The sequence below is a fragment of the Pituophis catenifer genome, unplaced genomic scaffold (assembly GCF_029215685.1).
Source record: "Pituophis catenifer annectens isolate HBS135680 unplaced genomic scaffold, rPitCat1.0.hap2 SCAF_1, whole genome shotgun sequence".
Classification (NCBI taxonomy): domain Eukaryota; kingdom Metazoa; phylum Chordata; class Lepidosauria; order Squamata; family Colubridae; genus Pituophis; species Pituophis catenifer.
The window spans coordinates 97,126,657-97,146,510 of record NW_027256881.1 but is presented as its reverse complement, the minus strand read 5'-3'; the positions used below and the strand labels follow the sequence as shown (position 1 = coordinate 97,146,510).

General features: G+C 37.4%; 1 protein-coding gene across 1 annotated transcript in view; it reads left to right on the top strand.

Annotated features, from left to right (window-relative positions):
- RFX6 (regulatory factor X6) overlaps nt 1-19,565 on the top strand; it is a 47,649-nt gene extending 28,084 nt beyond the window's left edge. Inside the window, exons 12-19 of the mRNA XM_070953012.1 lie at nt 1,270-1,414; nt 4,470-4,564; nt 9,732-9,849; nt 12,805-12,927; nt 14,883-15,092; nt 15,228-15,743; nt 17,480-17,692; nt 19,390-19,565. Of these exons, the coding sequence (XP_070809113.1) occupies nt 1,270-1,414; nt 4,470-4,564; nt 9,732-9,849; nt 12,805-12,927; nt 14,883-15,092; nt 15,228-15,743; nt 17,480-17,692; nt 19,390-19,565 (1,596 nt within the window). The remainder of the gene's footprint in view (nt 1-1,269; nt 1,415-4,469; nt 4,565-9,731; nt 9,850-12,804; nt 12,928-14,882; nt 15,093-15,227; nt 15,744-17,479; nt 17,693-19,389) is intronic.
- Nucleotides 19,566-19,854: the final 289 nt, after the last annotated feature.

The window sequence follows — 19,854 nt, the reverse complement described above, 5'->3', positions numbered from 1 at the left end:
TGACTGCTGTTTTAGTCCAACCCCATGCTCGAGCAGGAGATCCTATCCAGTGGTGGTATTCAGCCAGTTCTATCGGGTTTGGCGAACCAGTAGCGGCAGCTGCTGGAACCTCCGCCCACCCGCCCAGACGTCATCACGTCCCGTTTTTGACGCTCTGCGCATGTTCACATTTGCGAACCAATAGTGAAGGTAAGTGAATACCACCCCTGATCCTATCCCATTTCAACAAGTGGCTGTCCCGTCTCTTCTTAAAAACCTCCAAGGATGACCCACCCACAGCTTCTGAAGGCAAGCTGTTCCACTGGTTGTCCTCACTGTTAGGAACTTTCTCCTTAATTCCCTTGCCTCCTTCCTAAAGCAGAGAGGGAGTGACTGACTCAAAGTCACCCAGATAGTTTCTTACGTAAGGCAGAGTAGAACACACAATCGCCTGGTTTCTAGCCTGGTGGCTTAGTAATAACAGTAGCAATAGCACTTAGACTGATATACTGCTTCACCGTGCTTTAGAGTCAGCATATTGCCCCCAGCAATTTGGGTCCTCATTTTTTACCGTCAACCTTGAGCCTGGTAAGAATCGAACTTCCAAACTGCAGGCAGCCAGCAGTCAGCAACAGTAGCCTGCAGTACTGTGCCACCGCGGCCTTAACTATTACACCAAACTGGCTCCCATACGGATAATCCTCGACTTACAACAGTTCGTTTAGTGACCAATTAAAGTTACAATGGCACGGAAAAAAGTGACTTATGGCCATTTTTTCACACTTATGATCATTGTAGTATCCCCATGGTCATGTGATCAAAATTCAGATGCTTGGCAACTGACTTATATTTACGACGGTCACAGTATCCTGGGATCATGTGATTACCTTTTGCAAATCTTCTGACGAGCAAAATCAATGGAGAAGTTAGAGTCACTTAACAACTGGGTCACTAACTTGACAACTACAGTGATTCACATAACAACCATGGCAAGAAAGATCGTAAAATGGGGCAAAATTCACTCACTTAGCAACAGAAACTTTGGGCACAGTTGTGGTCGTAAGTCGAGGACTCCCTGTATTTGCTGTTGAGGCAGCTAAAATTTAGTTACCAATCTGATCGCAATTTTAGCAAGTTATTAATTCCATTAAATTACATTGCATAATATTAATATTTAAGTAGCAAAATAATCATATTTGATCATGAATAATTTTGCAAATGTAGCTGTGCTATGCCACTGCTATGCCATCAACAGACATTCAGGATTTTTCCTCTGTTTTGTCTTCACAGATTGCACGACCTGCTCTCTTTGATCAACATATAGTGAACGCCATGGTTACTGATATTGAAAAGGTTGATCTGTATGGCATTGGATCTCAGGCACTTCTCACAATTTCAGGGAGTCTGGACTCTGAGGCGGAGGGCTACACTGAATGTAAGCTTCTGCTTACATCTGAAAGGATTGTGTTTCTCAACCTGTCCTAGGATTTTCATTCTATTTCAGGGGTGTCAAACTCAAGGCCCGGGGACTGGATCCGGCCCATGGGGTGCTTAGAACTGCAGGGCTGCCCTGGAAATGGGCGGGACTAGTCCATGGTGCCTCTGCCAGCAAAAACAGAGCTCGGGAGGGCCGTATGCGGCCCTCCCGAGCTCTGTTTTCCCTGGCAGAGGGTTGCAGGAGGCCATCACAGCTGAAAACGGAGCTCAGGAGCCCATTTTTGCTTGCAGAATGCTTGGGCCACTACAGGTTCCCCCAACACAACTGATGTTGAGCTGGCCACACCCACCCTGGCCCCCCAAAGTTAAACACAACCCTGATGCAGCCCTAAATGAAATTGACTTTGACACCCCTGTTCTATTCTGTAAAACTGAAATGCACGCTTGAACTTACCTTACGCTCCCTATATATGATATGATTCTGTTTTGCATTAGAAGCCAATTTAAAACAAAGCTGGCTTCACGCATATGTCAACATGGACTTCTCTACAGAAATATTCAATTGACTACCGAAATTCCCTGATCACAGGAGATTCCCAATTCAATTCAATGGCATAAGCAGCTTTAGATCAACTTTTCCACTGCCTGCAAGGAACTCTCTTTGACCCTAAAATTTCCCATAATTTAACATTTGGATTAAAAAGTAGCCCAAAAGTGTTAAAATATTAAAATTCATAAAACAGGACATATCCATTGGAAAGTATATACAACTTATGACCACAATTGAGCCCAAAAGTTTCTGTTACTAAGGGAGACATTTGTTAAGTGAATTTTGCCCCTTTCTTGCCACAGTTGTTAAGTGAATCTGGCTTCCCCACTGACTTTGCTTGTCAGAAGGTCGCAAAATGGGATCCCATGACCCCAGGACAGTTGTGGGTTGCTCCCGGTTTGCACCGGTTCTATAGAACCGGTAGTAAAACCGGCGGAATGCTCCGCCCACCTACCCCAACGTCATCAAAATGCTTCTGTGCATGTGCAGAAGCTTCTGCTCATGCGTAGAAGAGTGCGCACGCACGGACCCATTGTGAACCGGTAGTAAAGGTAAGTAGAACCCACCCCTGCCCCGGGACACTGCAACTGTCATGAATATATCAAGTTGCTAAGCATCTGAAGTTTGATCATGTGACCATGGGGATGCTGCAATGGTTCTAAGTCTGAAAAACAGTCATAAGTCACTTTTTTTTCAGTGCCGTTGTAACTTCGAACGGTCACTAAACAGACTTGTCAATCAAGGACTGCCTGTAATCAATTCTTGTGTATGTTATTTGAAATCTTAGTCCCTTCTTCCTTCCTTTCCTCTTCTGCATAGCTACTTCACACACATATGTTGTGAAATAACTTATCAACGTGTATATTTCTCCAGTGATTATTTCTTTATATTTTTATTAAGATCTGGCTGTACTCTCTCATTTTGTGTGTGACCCGAAAATAATTCATCACATAAGGAAGATTTCAAATGTTTTTGTTGGATTCCTTTTTTTGTTTCCTTATTTAATTGACCAAGATTACTTTTTTTGTTCTTCCTTTTTTAAAAAAAACTGATTAAATAAATTTCTCACTGCTGTGAGATAGGCAAAGTTAATTAATACATAGAGGTTCAAACATTGCTTAATCCCACTACTACGTCAAGACAGATATAATTGTATTGCTACTGGTTTGCATGAACTGAAGAACATGCAAATGTAACCTTATTCACACAATAGGGCTTTTTGCTCCTCTATGTCAATTTCAAATGCTCTGAAAAATCTGCCAATCTTTAGACCCGATTTTGAGAAAGTTCTCCATGGGGAACCATAGATTGAAGGAGGAATTCTGCTTTCCTGTAATGATAATTAAAGCAGTTTCACCAATAGGACATAGGGGTTTTTGTTAAATATGTTTTAAGTATACCAAAGTACAGTAGCTATAAAACATCATTAAGGACATTAAACTTAGACTGATTTGAATAATTTAGATATTTGCTTAGGAAATATTTAATGTGGCTTGATTTTTCTTAAATAAGTATAGCTTCTAAAAATGTATTAGATTAAAAACTAGTAAAACAAAATTCAGATTACAAATTACTTTCCAATTTTTGTACCCAGTGTGGTGTTCTTTGTTTTCTTGACTGTTCAGTAAAGAAAGATTCTTGACATTTTGGATTCTCTAAATTCCCTCTCTTATCTTTATAGATAGTGATGGTTGATGGGACATCAAAGTTTCTGTATCCATCCCATGGCATACCCTGCAAGTTCTTGAATTAGTTCTTTATTAGCCATAATAATATTAAATGGCAAATATAATTGTAATGATAATATATGCACCCATATTCCTTAAGGCTTAGCTACATATTATATCCAAATCCTGACAGATAAATCTTAGTAGCTCTTTTTCTCCACTCTGATGGGATGAGTAAGCATAACATTGGAAGGGTAAAAGAAAGCTTAATTTTCTTCTACTCTGCCATCTCTCTGCTATAATTTCCCTCACTCATTGGCTTTTTGGTTTGGTTAACATGCATCTGTGTGCAACAGGCAGCTAGGATCTGAATTTTGGTATGTGCAATAGAGACAATATAATCCCATTAACTGAGAACTCAGTCTTTCATGCATGAGCTCTCCAAAGTAGAATGCTATGAGTATATATAGTGGGACAAAATGTTTTTGTAAAAGGAAATGCATACAGTAATCCGAACAAGTTCTATGATACAAAATTTGAATATACAACAGAACTGGCTTAATTGATAGATAGAACTCTCAATTTTGAATAAATGCAAAACCTTTCTAATCACATAAAATTTCCCTGGGAAATAAGCCCAGCAGTTAGTTTGATGAACTCAAGAAATCTCCCATATTTTCTCTCTTCTTGTTTTTCCTTCATTGCTCTAATTCTCCCTTTTTCTTTCCTTTACATGCTACAAAACTAATAATGACGGGTGAGTGGCTTCCTCTCCTGTTCAGAGTAGAACACAATCACATATTTTCCTTTTTACATAGTAGATGACTCTATTACAGTGTTCCAAGAATTGAAGGACCTCTTAAAGAAGAACGCTACTGTGGAATCGTTTATTGAATGGCTGGATACCGTCATTGAGCAAAGAGTTATTAAGGTAAGATTAAAACTGAAAATAAATGGCTTCCAATGGTGCTTGTTTATAATCTGATTTTCTAGGTCTTGCCTTTTGGATCAACATTCTTTCTTCTTACGAAATCTTTTTTATCCAATTGTGAATAGTTGCAATTTCCAGACCTTCATAAAATCCTCCAAAGCCTGATTTCAGAAAATCTCCCAAAATTTCCATCACTTTGTAGTTTTTACAGAATGGGGAAAAATATTAAGTACATCGTATTAGCAGTATTTGGATTAGTTTAATATTAATTTTACATTGAAAGTCATTTAAATCAAGCCTAGGATTTTTGGACTGGGCCTCATGTATTTTTTTTTCTTCTGTCCTGTGCCCCCCCCCCCTTTATAAAGAGTATCCCTAAGAATGCTACCTAAAGATGAAAAGCATCCTTGGTCCCCAAATTAAACATGAATATTCAGATTTGCTTTATTGCTGTGATAGCAAGGGTGTATTTCCATAGTGATTCAGATGTATATCAATTCATCTAGCATTATATATATATATCTTTCAAACTATTTATCCTTTTGAGTTGGAGAAAAAAGAGAAGAAATGTAAATTAATCTTGCATTTATATTACTTATAAAGGAACTACAAGTGCCTATGCTTTCTCCTTTAGCAACCTGTAGCCTATCTCATTTCCCATGTATCAATGGGATGAATATTTAATTCTTCTTATTGAACTTTTTCTTATAAAGCATATAGAGAGGCTAAAGGATGATGGACAGAGATGTAACAGTGCGGGAAGAAGCGGCACTGTCTGTCATATCCCATTCATAAAATAATTATTACTTTCACACAACTTCTATCATTCTACCAAAAAAATAATAATCAGATAATAAAATTATATTCCCAGGTTTGCTTAGTTAAACTTTAAATATCCATTATTTTAAAAAGCAGTGGAGGAAAATTGCCCATCAATTAATATCTGTTATGGAACATTGTTCTAGAATAAACATGTACAATATTCAGTGTTTTCCAGCCACATCTGGGAAAAAAGTACTGAACAATTTACTATATGAATCAAGATTAGAGAGTAAGGGGTAATGATTTACAGAGCACATAATCCTTCCATTGCCCTCGGCCTTCTGTTTGGTGAAAAAGAATAGGGCCTCTCCATCATACCAAATGGCTTCTTTTATTTGCTGTTTGCGAAAGTGGCACTTTATAACTTCACCACAAACAGCTGAACTCTGATGTCTTACTCAGTGCTAGAGGATTATCCAAAATGAGCATGTGAACACTGTTTGATCCTATTTAACCACATGAAATGGATATATACTGCTTTTCAGGGTAAAACCCAGTCATAAATGGCTTATAAACTATTTTTACGAAGGGTTTTGGGTTACACACGAAACATATTTACAAGTGCAAAAACATTTTTTATAAGCCAGTAATTTGAAGGAGTTTAAAACTCAACACAGCACTTTAATCAAATAAATATTTAAGATCCATTTATGTCACCCGAGATGAGTGGGACATTGCATACAAACTTTGGGGTAGAGAAGATGAGCCTACAATTGGAAGGGTCTGTCTTTAGTCCTACCAGATTGATTGGAGATCTAAAAGAGAATCTCTAATACATGCACTCTGTCAGATAAACCAATGGAAGCCTTGTCATGATCACTGCTATCTTTTTAATATATCTGCAATCAGACTATTCACTGATTTAATCTTCAGATGTATGATTCTTGATTAACTGTTTATATTTAGTACTAACCTAATGCTGGGAATGATTGAGGGCAAAAGAAGAAGGGGACGGAAGAGAATGAGGTGGCTGGATGGAGACACTGAAGCAGTCGGCGTGAGCTTAAATGGTCTCCAGGGGATGGTAGAGGACAGGAAGGCCTGGAGGAAAGTTCTCCATGGGGTCACGATGGGTCAGACACGACTTCGCAACTAACAATAACAACAATTTAGTACCAAGCCATACTGAATAACTTAAACCTATTGGCTCTCCTATCCAATTTTGAGTTTCCATTTAATGTTAAATCTAGGAAGATAATAGAAGAGGTAGAAGAGTAAAATTTAACAAGTAGATATAGCATATTCACAATGCAATTATTCTAAGAAAGTATATTGTTATACTTCTATGGATACCAATTCAGTCTTTCATCCTTCATTAATAGCAATAAGTGGTGGTAGGAATTTTCAAAGGATTAAAGTATATAGAGCAATCATTTGAAAAACTTCACACCCACTTATGTCCTGATCCTGATCAGGCCTTTCTCTAATGGTTGATATTGAAATAATCAATATGTGCATGTTATATAGTGAGGTGTAATGGGTTGCAATGCAAACCTGAGATGCAGGATCATACAACTGGTAGATGTACCTTCAGATGCTTCAGAAGGGAAAAACCCAGCCTCTCCTTTCTACCTTCTTGTCAACTGGCTGATTCCAAGTCAGACTATGGAAGCCTCAGAATGTCCTTCCTCAACCTGGTATTTTCCAGATGGGCCGGCTTAGAATATGACTGAGAATTCTGGGAGCTTTTCTCTGATACAGATGAAGGGCATCAGGTTGGGAAAAGCTGCTCTAGAGCAGGGGTCTCCAATCTTGGCAACTTTAAGACTTGTGGACTTCAACTCTCCGAATTCTCCAGCCAGCGAAGCTCACAAGTCCACAAGTCTTAAAGTTGCCAAGGTTGGAGACCCCTGCTCTAGAGGATGTGTAAGATTCCAAATGAGGAAAAAGGGGAGGGAGTTTGGCCTCTTGGAAGCCTACAATCACAAGAGGGAAGCTAAAAATGTACTGGGTACGGATACATACAAATGTTGATTTCTTGCATCTATGGCATTCAGATTTTATGAGATTTTCAGGAAATACAGAGTTAAAGCACATTTTGTTCCCAATATGTTGTGGTAAAGCCTTGCCTTCCTGCAGACTAACAATTCTACTTTTTGACCTGCAAACTTAGTATTATTTTATTGCAATAGTTGTGACTCGGTATTAGGTTCTTTGCTTGTTTTCTTCCTATAAGCGAGCTTTAACCTCTCTCCTTCTCACGGTAGTATTCACTGCGAGGACCTACTTAGTCTTTGTATATTCTTCCCACAAAAGATTTTGAACTTCCATTGTTTAATTAAATATCAGCTCCCTATTCTTTCCCCAAGGTATAGTTCATAGTTGAGAATGCAGTTTCTGACTCCTGAGCTTATATCCCTGAACTCCATGCCAGTAAATTCCATGTTTTTTTTCTTCCTTGTCAGAGAGTATGAAAGATCATCATAGAAATTTTCTAGCCAGAAAAGGTAGATTCTACACATATTGAATTTTTTTAAAAAAATCAAATACAAAGCCCCATTTATTAATGGGAGAGAAAAATGGGTTTGCTTACTTTTGGATAATTCCTTATATCTCATTTCATTTTGAAGCAACCACTCTCATTTCTTGTTCCACATTTTTTTTATCAGCATTTGCTCTTTATAACAAGTAGACTGCCAACCTTTATCAGTACTTCTTGTGGGTTATTTTAAGCTTTTTTTTCTTACCGTCCATTGCAAAGGGTTTGAAATGCAAAATATCAGATTAAAATATTGAATTTCTTTTTTTTTTATTAAAAAGTTTTGTAGAAAATACAAACATTTTCACACACACCCCACCCTTCCCCCCCAACCCCTCCCTCCCCTTTCCCACCCCCCCTTTCCCTCCTTCCCCCCCACCCCCCTCCCTAGACTTCAAAATATTGAATTTCTTGAACACATATAGACATTCCAAATATGCTATCATGTACCCTGTGACAGAGCTGCTGGAGACACACAGATATTTACAAGAGGTATTAAACAAAATAAAGTTATATAATAGAAATAATAACCCTATTGTTTGATTCATCAAGTTGTTGTTCCATTGCTAACAAAAGGAAGCAGGCAGAAAGCCAATCCATTTATTTAACATTACATTACTCAAAAAGTCACAGCTCTCTTATTATGCCTGAGGCAAAATGTTTTAAAAGCAACTCCTCTAAATTGCTTATGAACTCAGTAAGATCCCAACCCATATTTATTATTATTATTACTATTATTTTATTAGTTTTAAAAGTAAAACAATGGGCTCAACATCTCTGGTTTCTAACATTTACGTCAAAATCAAGTTAATAAGTAATTTATTCCTTGCTCTATATACAAATTTATATATCTCCTACTTCATTATATATCAAGTATACAGTATTTTACTTCCTAACCAACTATGCATGTATTTAATAAACCAATATTACATTCAGAAGTTCAATATACATTGATATATTAATATACATTGATATATACATTTCCAGACATTCGTTATCCCTTGTTTTTGGCATTCTTCCTCTTATCTAACCAATTATAAAATTTAAAAACCCATATTTTGGGTTTTAACATATTTTGAGGACTCCTTTGGGGTAGGAAATTTAGTTCAAATTCCTGATTGCTTAATACATTCTATAGGTATCCACTGGCTTGAAGACTCAGGGCTTCTCTGTACCATCTAGTTGTCACTGCTATTTTTCTTTCCCTGAGCTATTTACTTTTCTCTGAGCTTTTGGTTTTTTAAATAAGCCCAGTGGTACACTGTTTTCACATCATTGAGGTAAAAGTGTTTCACTCCCACTCCTAAATAGCCTATTCATGGAGGGAGGTGGCTATGAATTTGGTGTGAATATCTCTTTATGCAAACACACTATTTTTCATTAGTCAGTATGTGGTTTTCTAGGGAGGCCATCATAGGAAAAAGACAAGTGAACTGATCAGAGGAGGTATTCAGCAAGTTCTGGAGAACCGGTAGCAGAAATTTTGAGTAGTTCAGAGAACCGGTAAATACCACCTCTGACTGGCCCCGCCCCCATCTATTCTCTGTCACTTGAGTCCCAGCTGATTGGGAGGAAATGGGGATTTTGCAATAACCTTCCCCTGGAGTGGGGAGGGAATGGAGATTTTACAGTATCCTTCCCCTGGACTGGGGTGGGAATGGAGATCTTACAGTATCCTTCCCCTGCCATGCCCACCAAGCCATGCCATGCCACGCCCACCAAGCCACGCCCACAGAACCGGTAGTAAAAAAAATTGAATCCCACCACTGGAACTGATATCAGGAAATGTTAACACAATGACAGGAATGTGGAATCTGCTCTGTTCTAAAATATAAAAGTTTCAAAAACAATGTTTTCTCCTTTTAGGCAAGCAAGCAGAATGGTCGGTCTCTAAAGAAGAGAGCCCAAGATTTCCTTCTCAAGTGGAGCTTCTTTGGAGCTCGAGTAATGCATAATCTCACTTTGAACAATGCGTCCAGTTTTGGTATTTGATTTTTCTCCAATTCTTTTGTTTGTTTAAGGAATATTTCAGATGATGATTCTATTCTTATTAAGTCAGAGGACAGGCTCTCTTCTGATAAGTTAGTAGTATCACCTTTCAGCTTCAACAAAGTTCTGTTAAACCTCTTTTTTTTTTTCAGGAAAAACAAAAAAATAAAAAAGTTTTAAATCAGTGCATGCCACCTCCAGAACAGTAAAGTAAATCTCTTTCATTCAATAAGTTATCTGTGCTTGCATTCAAAGGAAATTATTTCACACCATGTCTCAATTCCTGTGTTTCTGATACAGTGGCATAATTAGATAAAGTATCATAAATGTCTATGGGAAGCAGTGGCTCAGTGGCTAAGACACTGAGCTTGCTGATCGAAAGGCCGGCAGTTCAGCGGTTCGAATCCTACTGCTGCATAACAGGGTGAGCTCCCGTTACTTGTCCCAACTTCTGCCAACCTAGCAGTTCAAAAGCTCGTAAAAATGCAAGTAGAAAAATAGGGGCCACCTTTGGTGGGAAGATAACAGCGTTCCGTGCACCTTTGACATTTAATCATGCCGGCCACATGACCATGGAGACATCTTTGGACAGCGCTGGCTCTTCAGCTTTGAAACGGAGATGAGCACCGCCCCCTAGAGTCGGGAACGACTAGCACATATGTGCGAGGGGAACTTTTACCTTTACTTTTATCATAAATGCCAAATGGCCATCAGACTGGCATAAGTAGTTTAATTAGAGGCAGCCACAGTGTCAAGCACAGAAACATCTAAAAGTTATTCTTTTAGTTATTCAGAATGTTGGAAAGAAATCCTATAAACTGGATCAGGACTGTGTGAGCAGTAAACTGTCAAGAAACTGGCAAAAAAAAAAAGAAGAAAAAGAAAAAGGATTAAGTTAAAAAATGGACTGGGTCTGATGGGGTCTGTAGAGAAAACATTCTGGAAAATCTTTCCCCTGCATCCAAATGGGGGAGGAAGTTGGGTAGCCCTCAAATTGTTGGGAATATTTCCATTCTAAGCTCCTTTCGTCCCTTCCTTTGCATCATATGACCTTATAGGCCAGTGTATCTCAATCTTAGCAATTTTAAGATTATCTAGATTTCAAATGGCTGGAATCTGGGAACTGAAGTCAAAACATCTTTTTTTTTTGTAATTTTTTTTTATTTTTTCAAACATAAACATAATTTTTTTCCCCCCCAAGAACGAAGTCTTGGTCCGGTCACAAATAGGGAGACTAGTTTTACAAATGAAGACAGATATTTTTAACATAAATTCCAACAACAAGACATAATTTAAGTCTTTCTATTATCTTATCATACATCTTAATTTCCTACTAAAACAAAGCTCATTTTTATATTCAATTATAAATTCAATGATAAATCAAAATTCAATACCGCTCTGTCTAAATTTTTCTCCATTGCTCCTTTTAACATCAACATTAAACACAAAAACAGTCTAATCTGTTAATCTATATATTTACCTTACAATTTTATCACCACAAATCTTAATTTCCAAATATATACAACTCAATTTTTATTTCAACTTATTAATCAAAATTTCTTTCTATTTTTCTCATTTTCTAGACCCAATTCATCCAATCTTTTAATCTTAAACTTTTATACAGACATCTCAAAGTTTTTCATTTCATTTTAATTATTGCCCAACATTTTCTTTTTCACCCCTTATTAATAATTATTCTTCAATGTATTCTCCTCTATACCTCCAATTATTATTTTGCCAATTTCCAGCATAGTTTATTTTAGCTAATTTCAGCATTCTCCTCCATCACTCCACCTTTGAACTGAAGTCAAAACATCTTAAAGTTGCTAAGACTGAGAAACATTCCTATAGATTATATGCAACTTTCCCTTTGTTCCCCAGTGCACATATCTACACAAAAATATACTGGTGCACAAGAAGAGAGGGCTGAAAAACAAAACATTGGTTTGTTAACCAGAAAAAAGAATACAGCCTTTCCTTTGATTGCTGATGGTAAAGGAGTTGGAAGCCACATGGTTTGGTTTCCCTACCTTTTAAAAACCTTTATTCTTTAAAATAGGTGTATAAACTTATTTGAAGTCTTAAGACACCTTTTTCCTGTAAATCCCTTCCTCAAGCCCTACAAAATTAAAAAGTCCAATGACATCATCAACTATGCAACCTGCAGCTCCTAAAAGAATAATAATAATAATAATAATAATAATAATAATAATAATAATAATAATAATAATAATAAAATGTGCATTCCCTGTAAAAATAGCTATTGATTCTCATGCATATTTATTTTCTTCTTCCTTTGAATCACATACTTTCTTGTCACATCTTCATTCACAGAAGTGGTTTATCGTGTGGCAGGGATAAGTATGATTTTTCTGTCATAAACAGAACATGAATTCATTCCCATGCCATCCAAATCTTCATCTTTTTATGAAAAGAGACCTGATTCTCACAATAGATATGATTGTTGGATGGGAGAGTTATGCAAACACTAGATGTTTAATAGAGAAGATGATATTCTGCCATATGTATGACAACATTATTCCTTTAGAGTTCCTTATACATTACAAATAGGCCATCAAGATTCTGTCAGTTTCTTTTTAGTTGTTTGACATTAGGAAAATGCAGCAAATCCATATCCCTGCATGGATTCAGTGTTATCATGTTCTAATGTAGCTCTGTTCAAGTATAAAGCATGTCTCACTTTCATCAGTGTCGTACTTTGATGTCATCGGTGGTCAAATAACTTGCAGGACAGTAAATATATTGAGTGAGGTGGGCCAGCATCAAGCAAGATTAGGGTAAGGAGTTAAGCACCGTGCTTTGTTGGTCTTAGTAGGTCACTGAAAGTCCAGCAATTATTTGTTTGTTTCACTTGCTCCTTGTGCAGTGTTGAGAGATGGTCAGCAAGATAAGGTTATGCACCATCTCTTCACTTTTCTTCCTTTGGCAGGTTCATTTCATCTCATCCGCATGCTTTTAGATGAATACATCCTGCTTGCGATGGAGACCCAATTCCACAATGATAAAGAACAAGAACTTCAGAATTTATTGGACAAATATATGAAGAATCTAGGTAACTGGGATTGGCAGTTTGCAATCTTTAGGGATCTGAAGTCCAATGGGGTGTGCCTGTTTGTCTAATGTTAGGTGGACAGATGCCTAAATTGAGTGAATATTTGGATACACTTACATGTTGGTCTATAGAGGGATAATTGTCTCATACGTAACACTGTTATGCTTATTTCTTTACATTTCTAGACAATTCATTCTAAATTCATGTGAGCATTTAATAATATTCCAAATTTTTTTACAAAGTAAATCTGTCTAAATTCAATGGCAGGCACTGTTGAATCAATATTTTTGGATTGTACTATTATTATTTAGATGTAATTAAAATGTTAAAATCCAAATTATCCAAACTCCAATGAATTTCTCCTCTTCAATAAATCACTACAAAAGCTTTTATTATTCCTTCAAATGAAGTTTTGACTTCGTTTCATGCAAGGGAGGAAAATTTATTTTTCATATAATAACCTAAAGAAAATGCTTTCAAATTCTGTATGTTTTAGTATTTGGCCCAAACTATTACATAATTAATAGACCAGAATCAGCATTTTACATATCAATGTGATTGAAGCTAATAAATGTCCAATGCAGATTGTTGAAGAAAAATACTTAAAAAGTACAGAACAGAACAGAATAACAGAATTGGAAGGGACTTTGAAGGTTTTCTAGTCCAATCCCCTACTCAGGCAGGAATCCGTATACTATTTCAGACAAATGGTTGTCTAATCTCTTCTTAAAAACCTACAAAATAAAACTAGTTTATTCCTTTATTTTTCAAAGGATTTTTAAAGCCCTTTCTTAAAAAGAAATAGCATTTTCTAATAGCTAGAAGTACAATCTGCAATACATTCTAGGCTTGATATCTGTGCAAATCATCTATTAAATGGCATCTTCATTACAATCTTTGTTATTGCAATGTTTAAACATATACAGCACCTTAATAATTGACACTGTTTAACAGATCTGTTATTATGGTAATCACTTAGTCTCATTCCTAAAATGACCTGGATGCATTTCTATTCCATATGGTTTATATGGCATATTTCTTTAGGTGAAAGTCACTGTCACTACTTTCTAAATTACAATAGAATTAATACAGTACAGTCTCCTAAAATAGCCTTCACTAAATTAGTGCTGCCCAGGATGCCAGATATCAGCTTCCATCCTTTGCAAGTCAAGACATCTGGAGGGCTGTAAATTAAGGAAGGCTGCCTTATCCATCCAGTCAGGGGCAGATTTCAAAACCCATTGCTATTTTCATTTTCATTTTCATTTTCATTTTATTAAATTTGTATACCGCCCTACTCCCAAAGGACTCAGGGCGGTGAACAGGCACAAAATAAAACACATAAATACAAAAGTTAAAAAACATAATTAAAACCAAATTAAATAATTTTGCCCGAGACAATTAAAATTCCCAATAATTTAAAACAAATTTAAAATTTCAATTTAAAAATTTAAAAGAAGGGGAGAAAATTAGGCCAGGCCGGCCTGCTGAAATAGGAGTGTCTTCAAAGCTACTGGTCTGCTCGTGGGTGCACGCACACTCAACGCTTCTGCACATGTGCAGAAGTGTCTGGGTGAGTGGGCGGAGCCTCCTGCTGCTCCCGCTGCCGGTTCGCCCAACCCGGGATGAACCGGTAGCAACCCACCACTGCATCCAGTATTATTGATGCCAAATATCGTATCTGCCTGCGTGGGTATCCAATATTTAGGGAATATTTTATTTTCCAAGGGAAAGTAAAGAATGAATCCTGCGTGACAACATCACCATGCAAATTGCTGCAACTTACATCCTTTGTGTAATATGTCAAGATGCGAGTATGTAATGGCAGCGTTTGCACAGTGATCGCCATGCACAAATCAGCCTTTTGGCATGGTATGCTGCAGATGCAGACGATGGAATTCTGTCTTGTTTCCTGGTCTATGTTTCATACAACTAAACCTTTGTTATTTTCTCAGATGCCAGCAAAGCCACCTTTACAGCATCCCCCAGTTCTTGTTTCCTAGCAAACCGCAACAAGGCTGCTCCAATTGCTAGTGATGCCTCAGTGAAAAACGAATGCCTGATGGAGCAAACCTATTTCTCTTTATCATCCGGTCATCATAGTAGCTTATCGTCCAGTCTGAACCCATGCCCTGCAGGAGACAATGAGAATATGCAACCCACAGGTAGGAAACAAAGGAGATGCTTGCTCTTTTTTAAGTTGCCAAAAGGCATCGCAGAAGAAGAACACTTGGACATCCATGACTATTGCTTACTGCCTGGCTGTAAAAAAAAAAAAAAAAATCTGTTTGTTTTCTCAGGTCAGACCGACCTCTCTCAGAGCACTGCCCACCTTATCACTCCACCCATTTCTCCAGCCATGGTCAGCCGAGGAAGTGTTATCAACCAGGGACCGATGGCTGCCAGACCATCCAGTGTAGGCCCGTCATTATCTGCACACTCGCACTGCTCTTCTTATTCTGAATACCTCTACCAGACGGTGCCACAAACGAATCAGAACTTCTATGGAGCCGGTGCCAGTTACCCAGCCATGTTCAGGGCCCAGACTCATCCACCTTCGGGATCCTGTCCCCAGAGGGCAGAATCTAGCCTTTGTCCAGCAGCCAATGAGCAGCAACGTTTCTCCCGGGACTACTTCAATAGCAGCTGTGCTGTGTCTTCATATAGTGCCCGTTCCCTTCCTCTCTATGGAGCCTCTTCAGCCGCACAGGACACACATTGTATGCAATTTTTGAACAATGGGAGTTGTAGTTTTGTGAACAACACCACAGCAAGTTCTTGTCAAGGATCAGCATATTCCACGGCTGCTTCTAATGGTATTGATCCTTTTCAGAATTTTACTTTATTGTCTTTGCTCTACAATTTAGTCTAGTGTCCTTGTAGTCCTTGGACTAGTTCACATGTGGATCAGTGGTGGGTTCCTCCCAGTTCGGCCCGGTTCCACCGAGTGGGTAGCGGTGACGATATGACATCACCGAACCGGTTCTCTTTGTTCGGGAGCTGCCGGCCACCGCGTTACTCTTACCTTTTATTTGGCCCCGCCCCAATCTATTCGCTGCCTCCCGAGCCCCAGTTGATCGGCTAAAAGGAAAAAAAACTGTTTAAACTCTTGCCACAGGACTTCAAAGGGCCACCCTACAGCTGATCAGTGTTAAAAGGCAGTGTGGTGGTAGACCAGTGCCTCCAAAAACAAATGAGTAGACCGATGCCCCCAAAAACAAATGGGTAGACCGGTGCCTGGTAGACTGGTGCCTCCAAAAACAAATGAGTAGACCGGTGCCTCCAAAAACAAATGGGTAGATCGGTACAGCTCTGCAAGCAGTTAAAAGCTTGGTAGACCAGTACCTCTGCTAAATCCTAAAGAATTGTCACATGACCATCAAACCATGCCCACAAAATAAGCCACACCCACAGAACCGATAGTAAAAAAATTTAGAACCCACCCCTGATGTGGATCTTAACTTTGTGTCAGCATGCACACATATTTTTAAACTCACCCATTTAGTGAGCAATTAACACAGAGATATGATAAAAGTTGAGAAAAGAATAAGAGTTCATGGATCCATCTCAGGGGTTTGTGTGAAAATCTAGCCAGCAGATAACAGTAGTTCTGCAGGATGTTGCAATAGCCACAACTATGAAATTAAGTCCTCGTCAATCAGCACCATGACAATGTTAAATGGTTGCTGAATGAGTAGTTATTAAACAAAGATTACCTGTAGTAGAGTATGTATTCATCACATTTGATAGTGAATATTTCAGTTTATTGTTTGTAATAATCACATTCGCAATAATTTGCCGTGTAGTTGATCATTCTAATATTATTTAGATGTACACATAGTTAAGCCAGAAAAATTGTTTCATGAGAGCATCTAAAATATTCTCCCCATTCTGGGTCTTCCTGAAGAATTGCATCTCTATAATCCACAGTCAGCGTCCATCAGTGTGGTTGGTTTTTGTATCTTCTGTTTTCCAACTTTACATCCACTGCATGAAGTGGATTAAAAACTTGATTTTGTTAGCCATGACTTTAATATTTAAGGTTCAAATTGTTGCCAAATATCTCCTGATTGATATGGTGGATGCTGTAATTAAAATCTTTCCCAAATGATACATCATGGCAATTCCTTTCTGCTAGAAAACCTAATTATCTGAATTCTGTAAATCCTCATTTCTTCTAATATCAAAATATAAGAATATTATCTATTAGATTAAATTAGATTAGATTAGATTATGAAATACATGTACATATATAAATATAAAACATTTATATAATATACCTTATCTACAAATGTAAGAAACATAACTATTATATAAATATAAGAATGATTACATCTTTAGCTGGAAGAGCATTTGTCCCATATATATAGCAATATAGGAACACATGCAACATTAAAGTTTAACTTCTTTATTTTTTTAAAAAAAAATATTAAACGGATTTAATAATTTAAGCTTTATTTTTTTAAAAAACCTAAGATTTACAGTGTATGTACTTATACAATATTGTCTGTTCTAGATGTTTACTCACTGATTGTCAACCTCCTGTTAACAGGGTTCTATGGAAATAATACAAACTATTCAGATTCCCACAGATTTGAGTCATTGGTAGATCAGCACGTTTCTGTCATCAGCAGCGTAAGCAGCATTCGCCCGTTGCCTCCATACAGTGACATTCATGATTCACTTTGCATCCTAGAAGATACAGGAAGGAAACAGGGAACATCTTATTATCCAGATGCCTCAATTGCTGGCCAGAACTCTATAAGTAAGTAAAACTAAAAAGGATTGGTGTGGCATGGATGCCCTCTTCTTTTGAATCTGTGCCTAGGATGAATGTGAAAGGCAGATGAACTGAGTTAGTTAACCAACTCCACACAGTAGCCAAAGACACCTAATAATTCCTTAACTATTAAGATGAAGAATAAAAAAGCTAAGGGTATTCAGTTTAGTTTTAGTTTACTTGATTGATTAGCCCTTGGGTCATATCAAAGCGCAGAGTTCCAGACACAAATTATTACTAAAATCTGATAAAAACAATTTAAAATGAAATTGGAATAAAATACGATTTAAAATGAAATTGGAATAAAATAGTTTAAAATGAAATTGGAATAAAATACAATAATTTAATAGAGAGATAAATAAAATATGATAAAATTCTATTTTGATATCACCCCTACAATCTACCCCAATCAGTCCCACAAATGCCAATCTCAACCGAACCATTTTGCTTAAGTATTGTGCAGTGTTAAATGTTATTTTCAGATTCTGGCCTCACATAAGGTAAGTTGTTTTGATATGGGGATCCCAATGGGTCATTCGTTTGGAATACAGACCAAGGTACCTGTCTCTCACCCTCTTATACAGACAACAATCAAATAGGATGTGAGCCAGGCCTTCTATCTCTGTCGCTCCGCAAATGCAGAGATGTCCTTTGTAGGGTATAGAATGGAATCTCCCATATCTGACCATTGTGTCAAGCAGTTTGAAACTTGCTCATGTAAATAGCCCCCTAAGATGTTTTGGCAGTTGTAACTAAAAAACAGGTACCTAAGAAGAATAAATTATGCTGCAGATTGGTATTGGCAGGATATACAATAAAAGTATGTGAATCTGCTTAAAAGCCGCCTTAAAATGATATTCAGTAAGATATACTTGTTCTGTTTTAAGTCCCTTTGCTATGTTAAATCTTCTCTATGTTTCACCCAGTAGTAGCAACCTAAAGAATTTCTAAAGCCAAAAAAGAGTTTAGTGGTGGCTGCAGAACAAAGAAACAATACTTTTATACACGGGCTCACACCAGGAAAGTTAGTGACACATAATGATGATCCCTTTGCTTATTTGTACTCTCTGAGATGATTACACATAAACACATTTTCCTGTTTCAAAAAAAAAAAACCCAAAGCAGCTGACTTGGGAATTACTAAAACTGTTACAGGTAGTCCTCAACTTACAACAGTTCATTTAATGACCGTTCAAAGTTACAACGGCACTGAAAAAAGGGACTTATGACCATTTTTCACAGTTACAACCTTTGCGGTATCCCCATGAATATGTGTATCAAAATTCAGACGCTTGGCAATTGACTCATACTTATGACCATTGCATTATGTCCCAAAGTCACATGATCACCTTCGGCAATCTGTTGAGAAGCAAAGTCAATGGGGAAGCCAGATTCACTTAATTCTGGCTAGAAAGGCTGTAAAATGGGACAAAACTCACTTAACAAATGTCTCACTTAACATAAATTTTGGGCTCAATCGTGATTGCAAGTTGTGGACTATCTGTATTAGATTACATTCCTCAATTCAGTGCATAATTAATGTAAATCTTGACATATCAGGTTTAAGAAATGAAATCCAGATTGGAGGGTGATCTTACTAGAATGTATTTAAAGCTCTGGAATCTTTTCCTTTTTTCATTTTTAGAAGCACCACAAAGAATAACTTGTCATTTTCTTTGTAGCTTCAGAAATGCTGCCTGCTCTGCCTACAAGTTCCTCTGAATGCATGTATGGCCATTCTCGTCAGTGCCCTTCTCAGGAACCAATGGACTCTTCTGGACAAGCTAACAATGAGATGGTGTCATCTTTACCACCGATTAATATTGTCTTCATGGGAACTGCCGCTGGAGGAACCTGATTTTTAGTTCTCACTTACTTCCTCCACCTAACAACTTTTTTCATCAGGAAAGTTTTGCAATTTTGTTTTTGAAGAGCATCCAGAAAGTTTTTACAGTTAAATAATATTGGACTACTTCTGAGTCCGAGTGCAAATTATTTCTTATATGTAAATGAGAATATACTTGCAAAGTATTTTTTTTAAATGTGTCTCTTCTTATTGCTGACTGGGTTTAAATGCACATTTAGAGAATGTCTGTCTTTCCTCTTTCCCCTCATTGCAGTTTAAAACAGTAATTAAACAGTGTTTC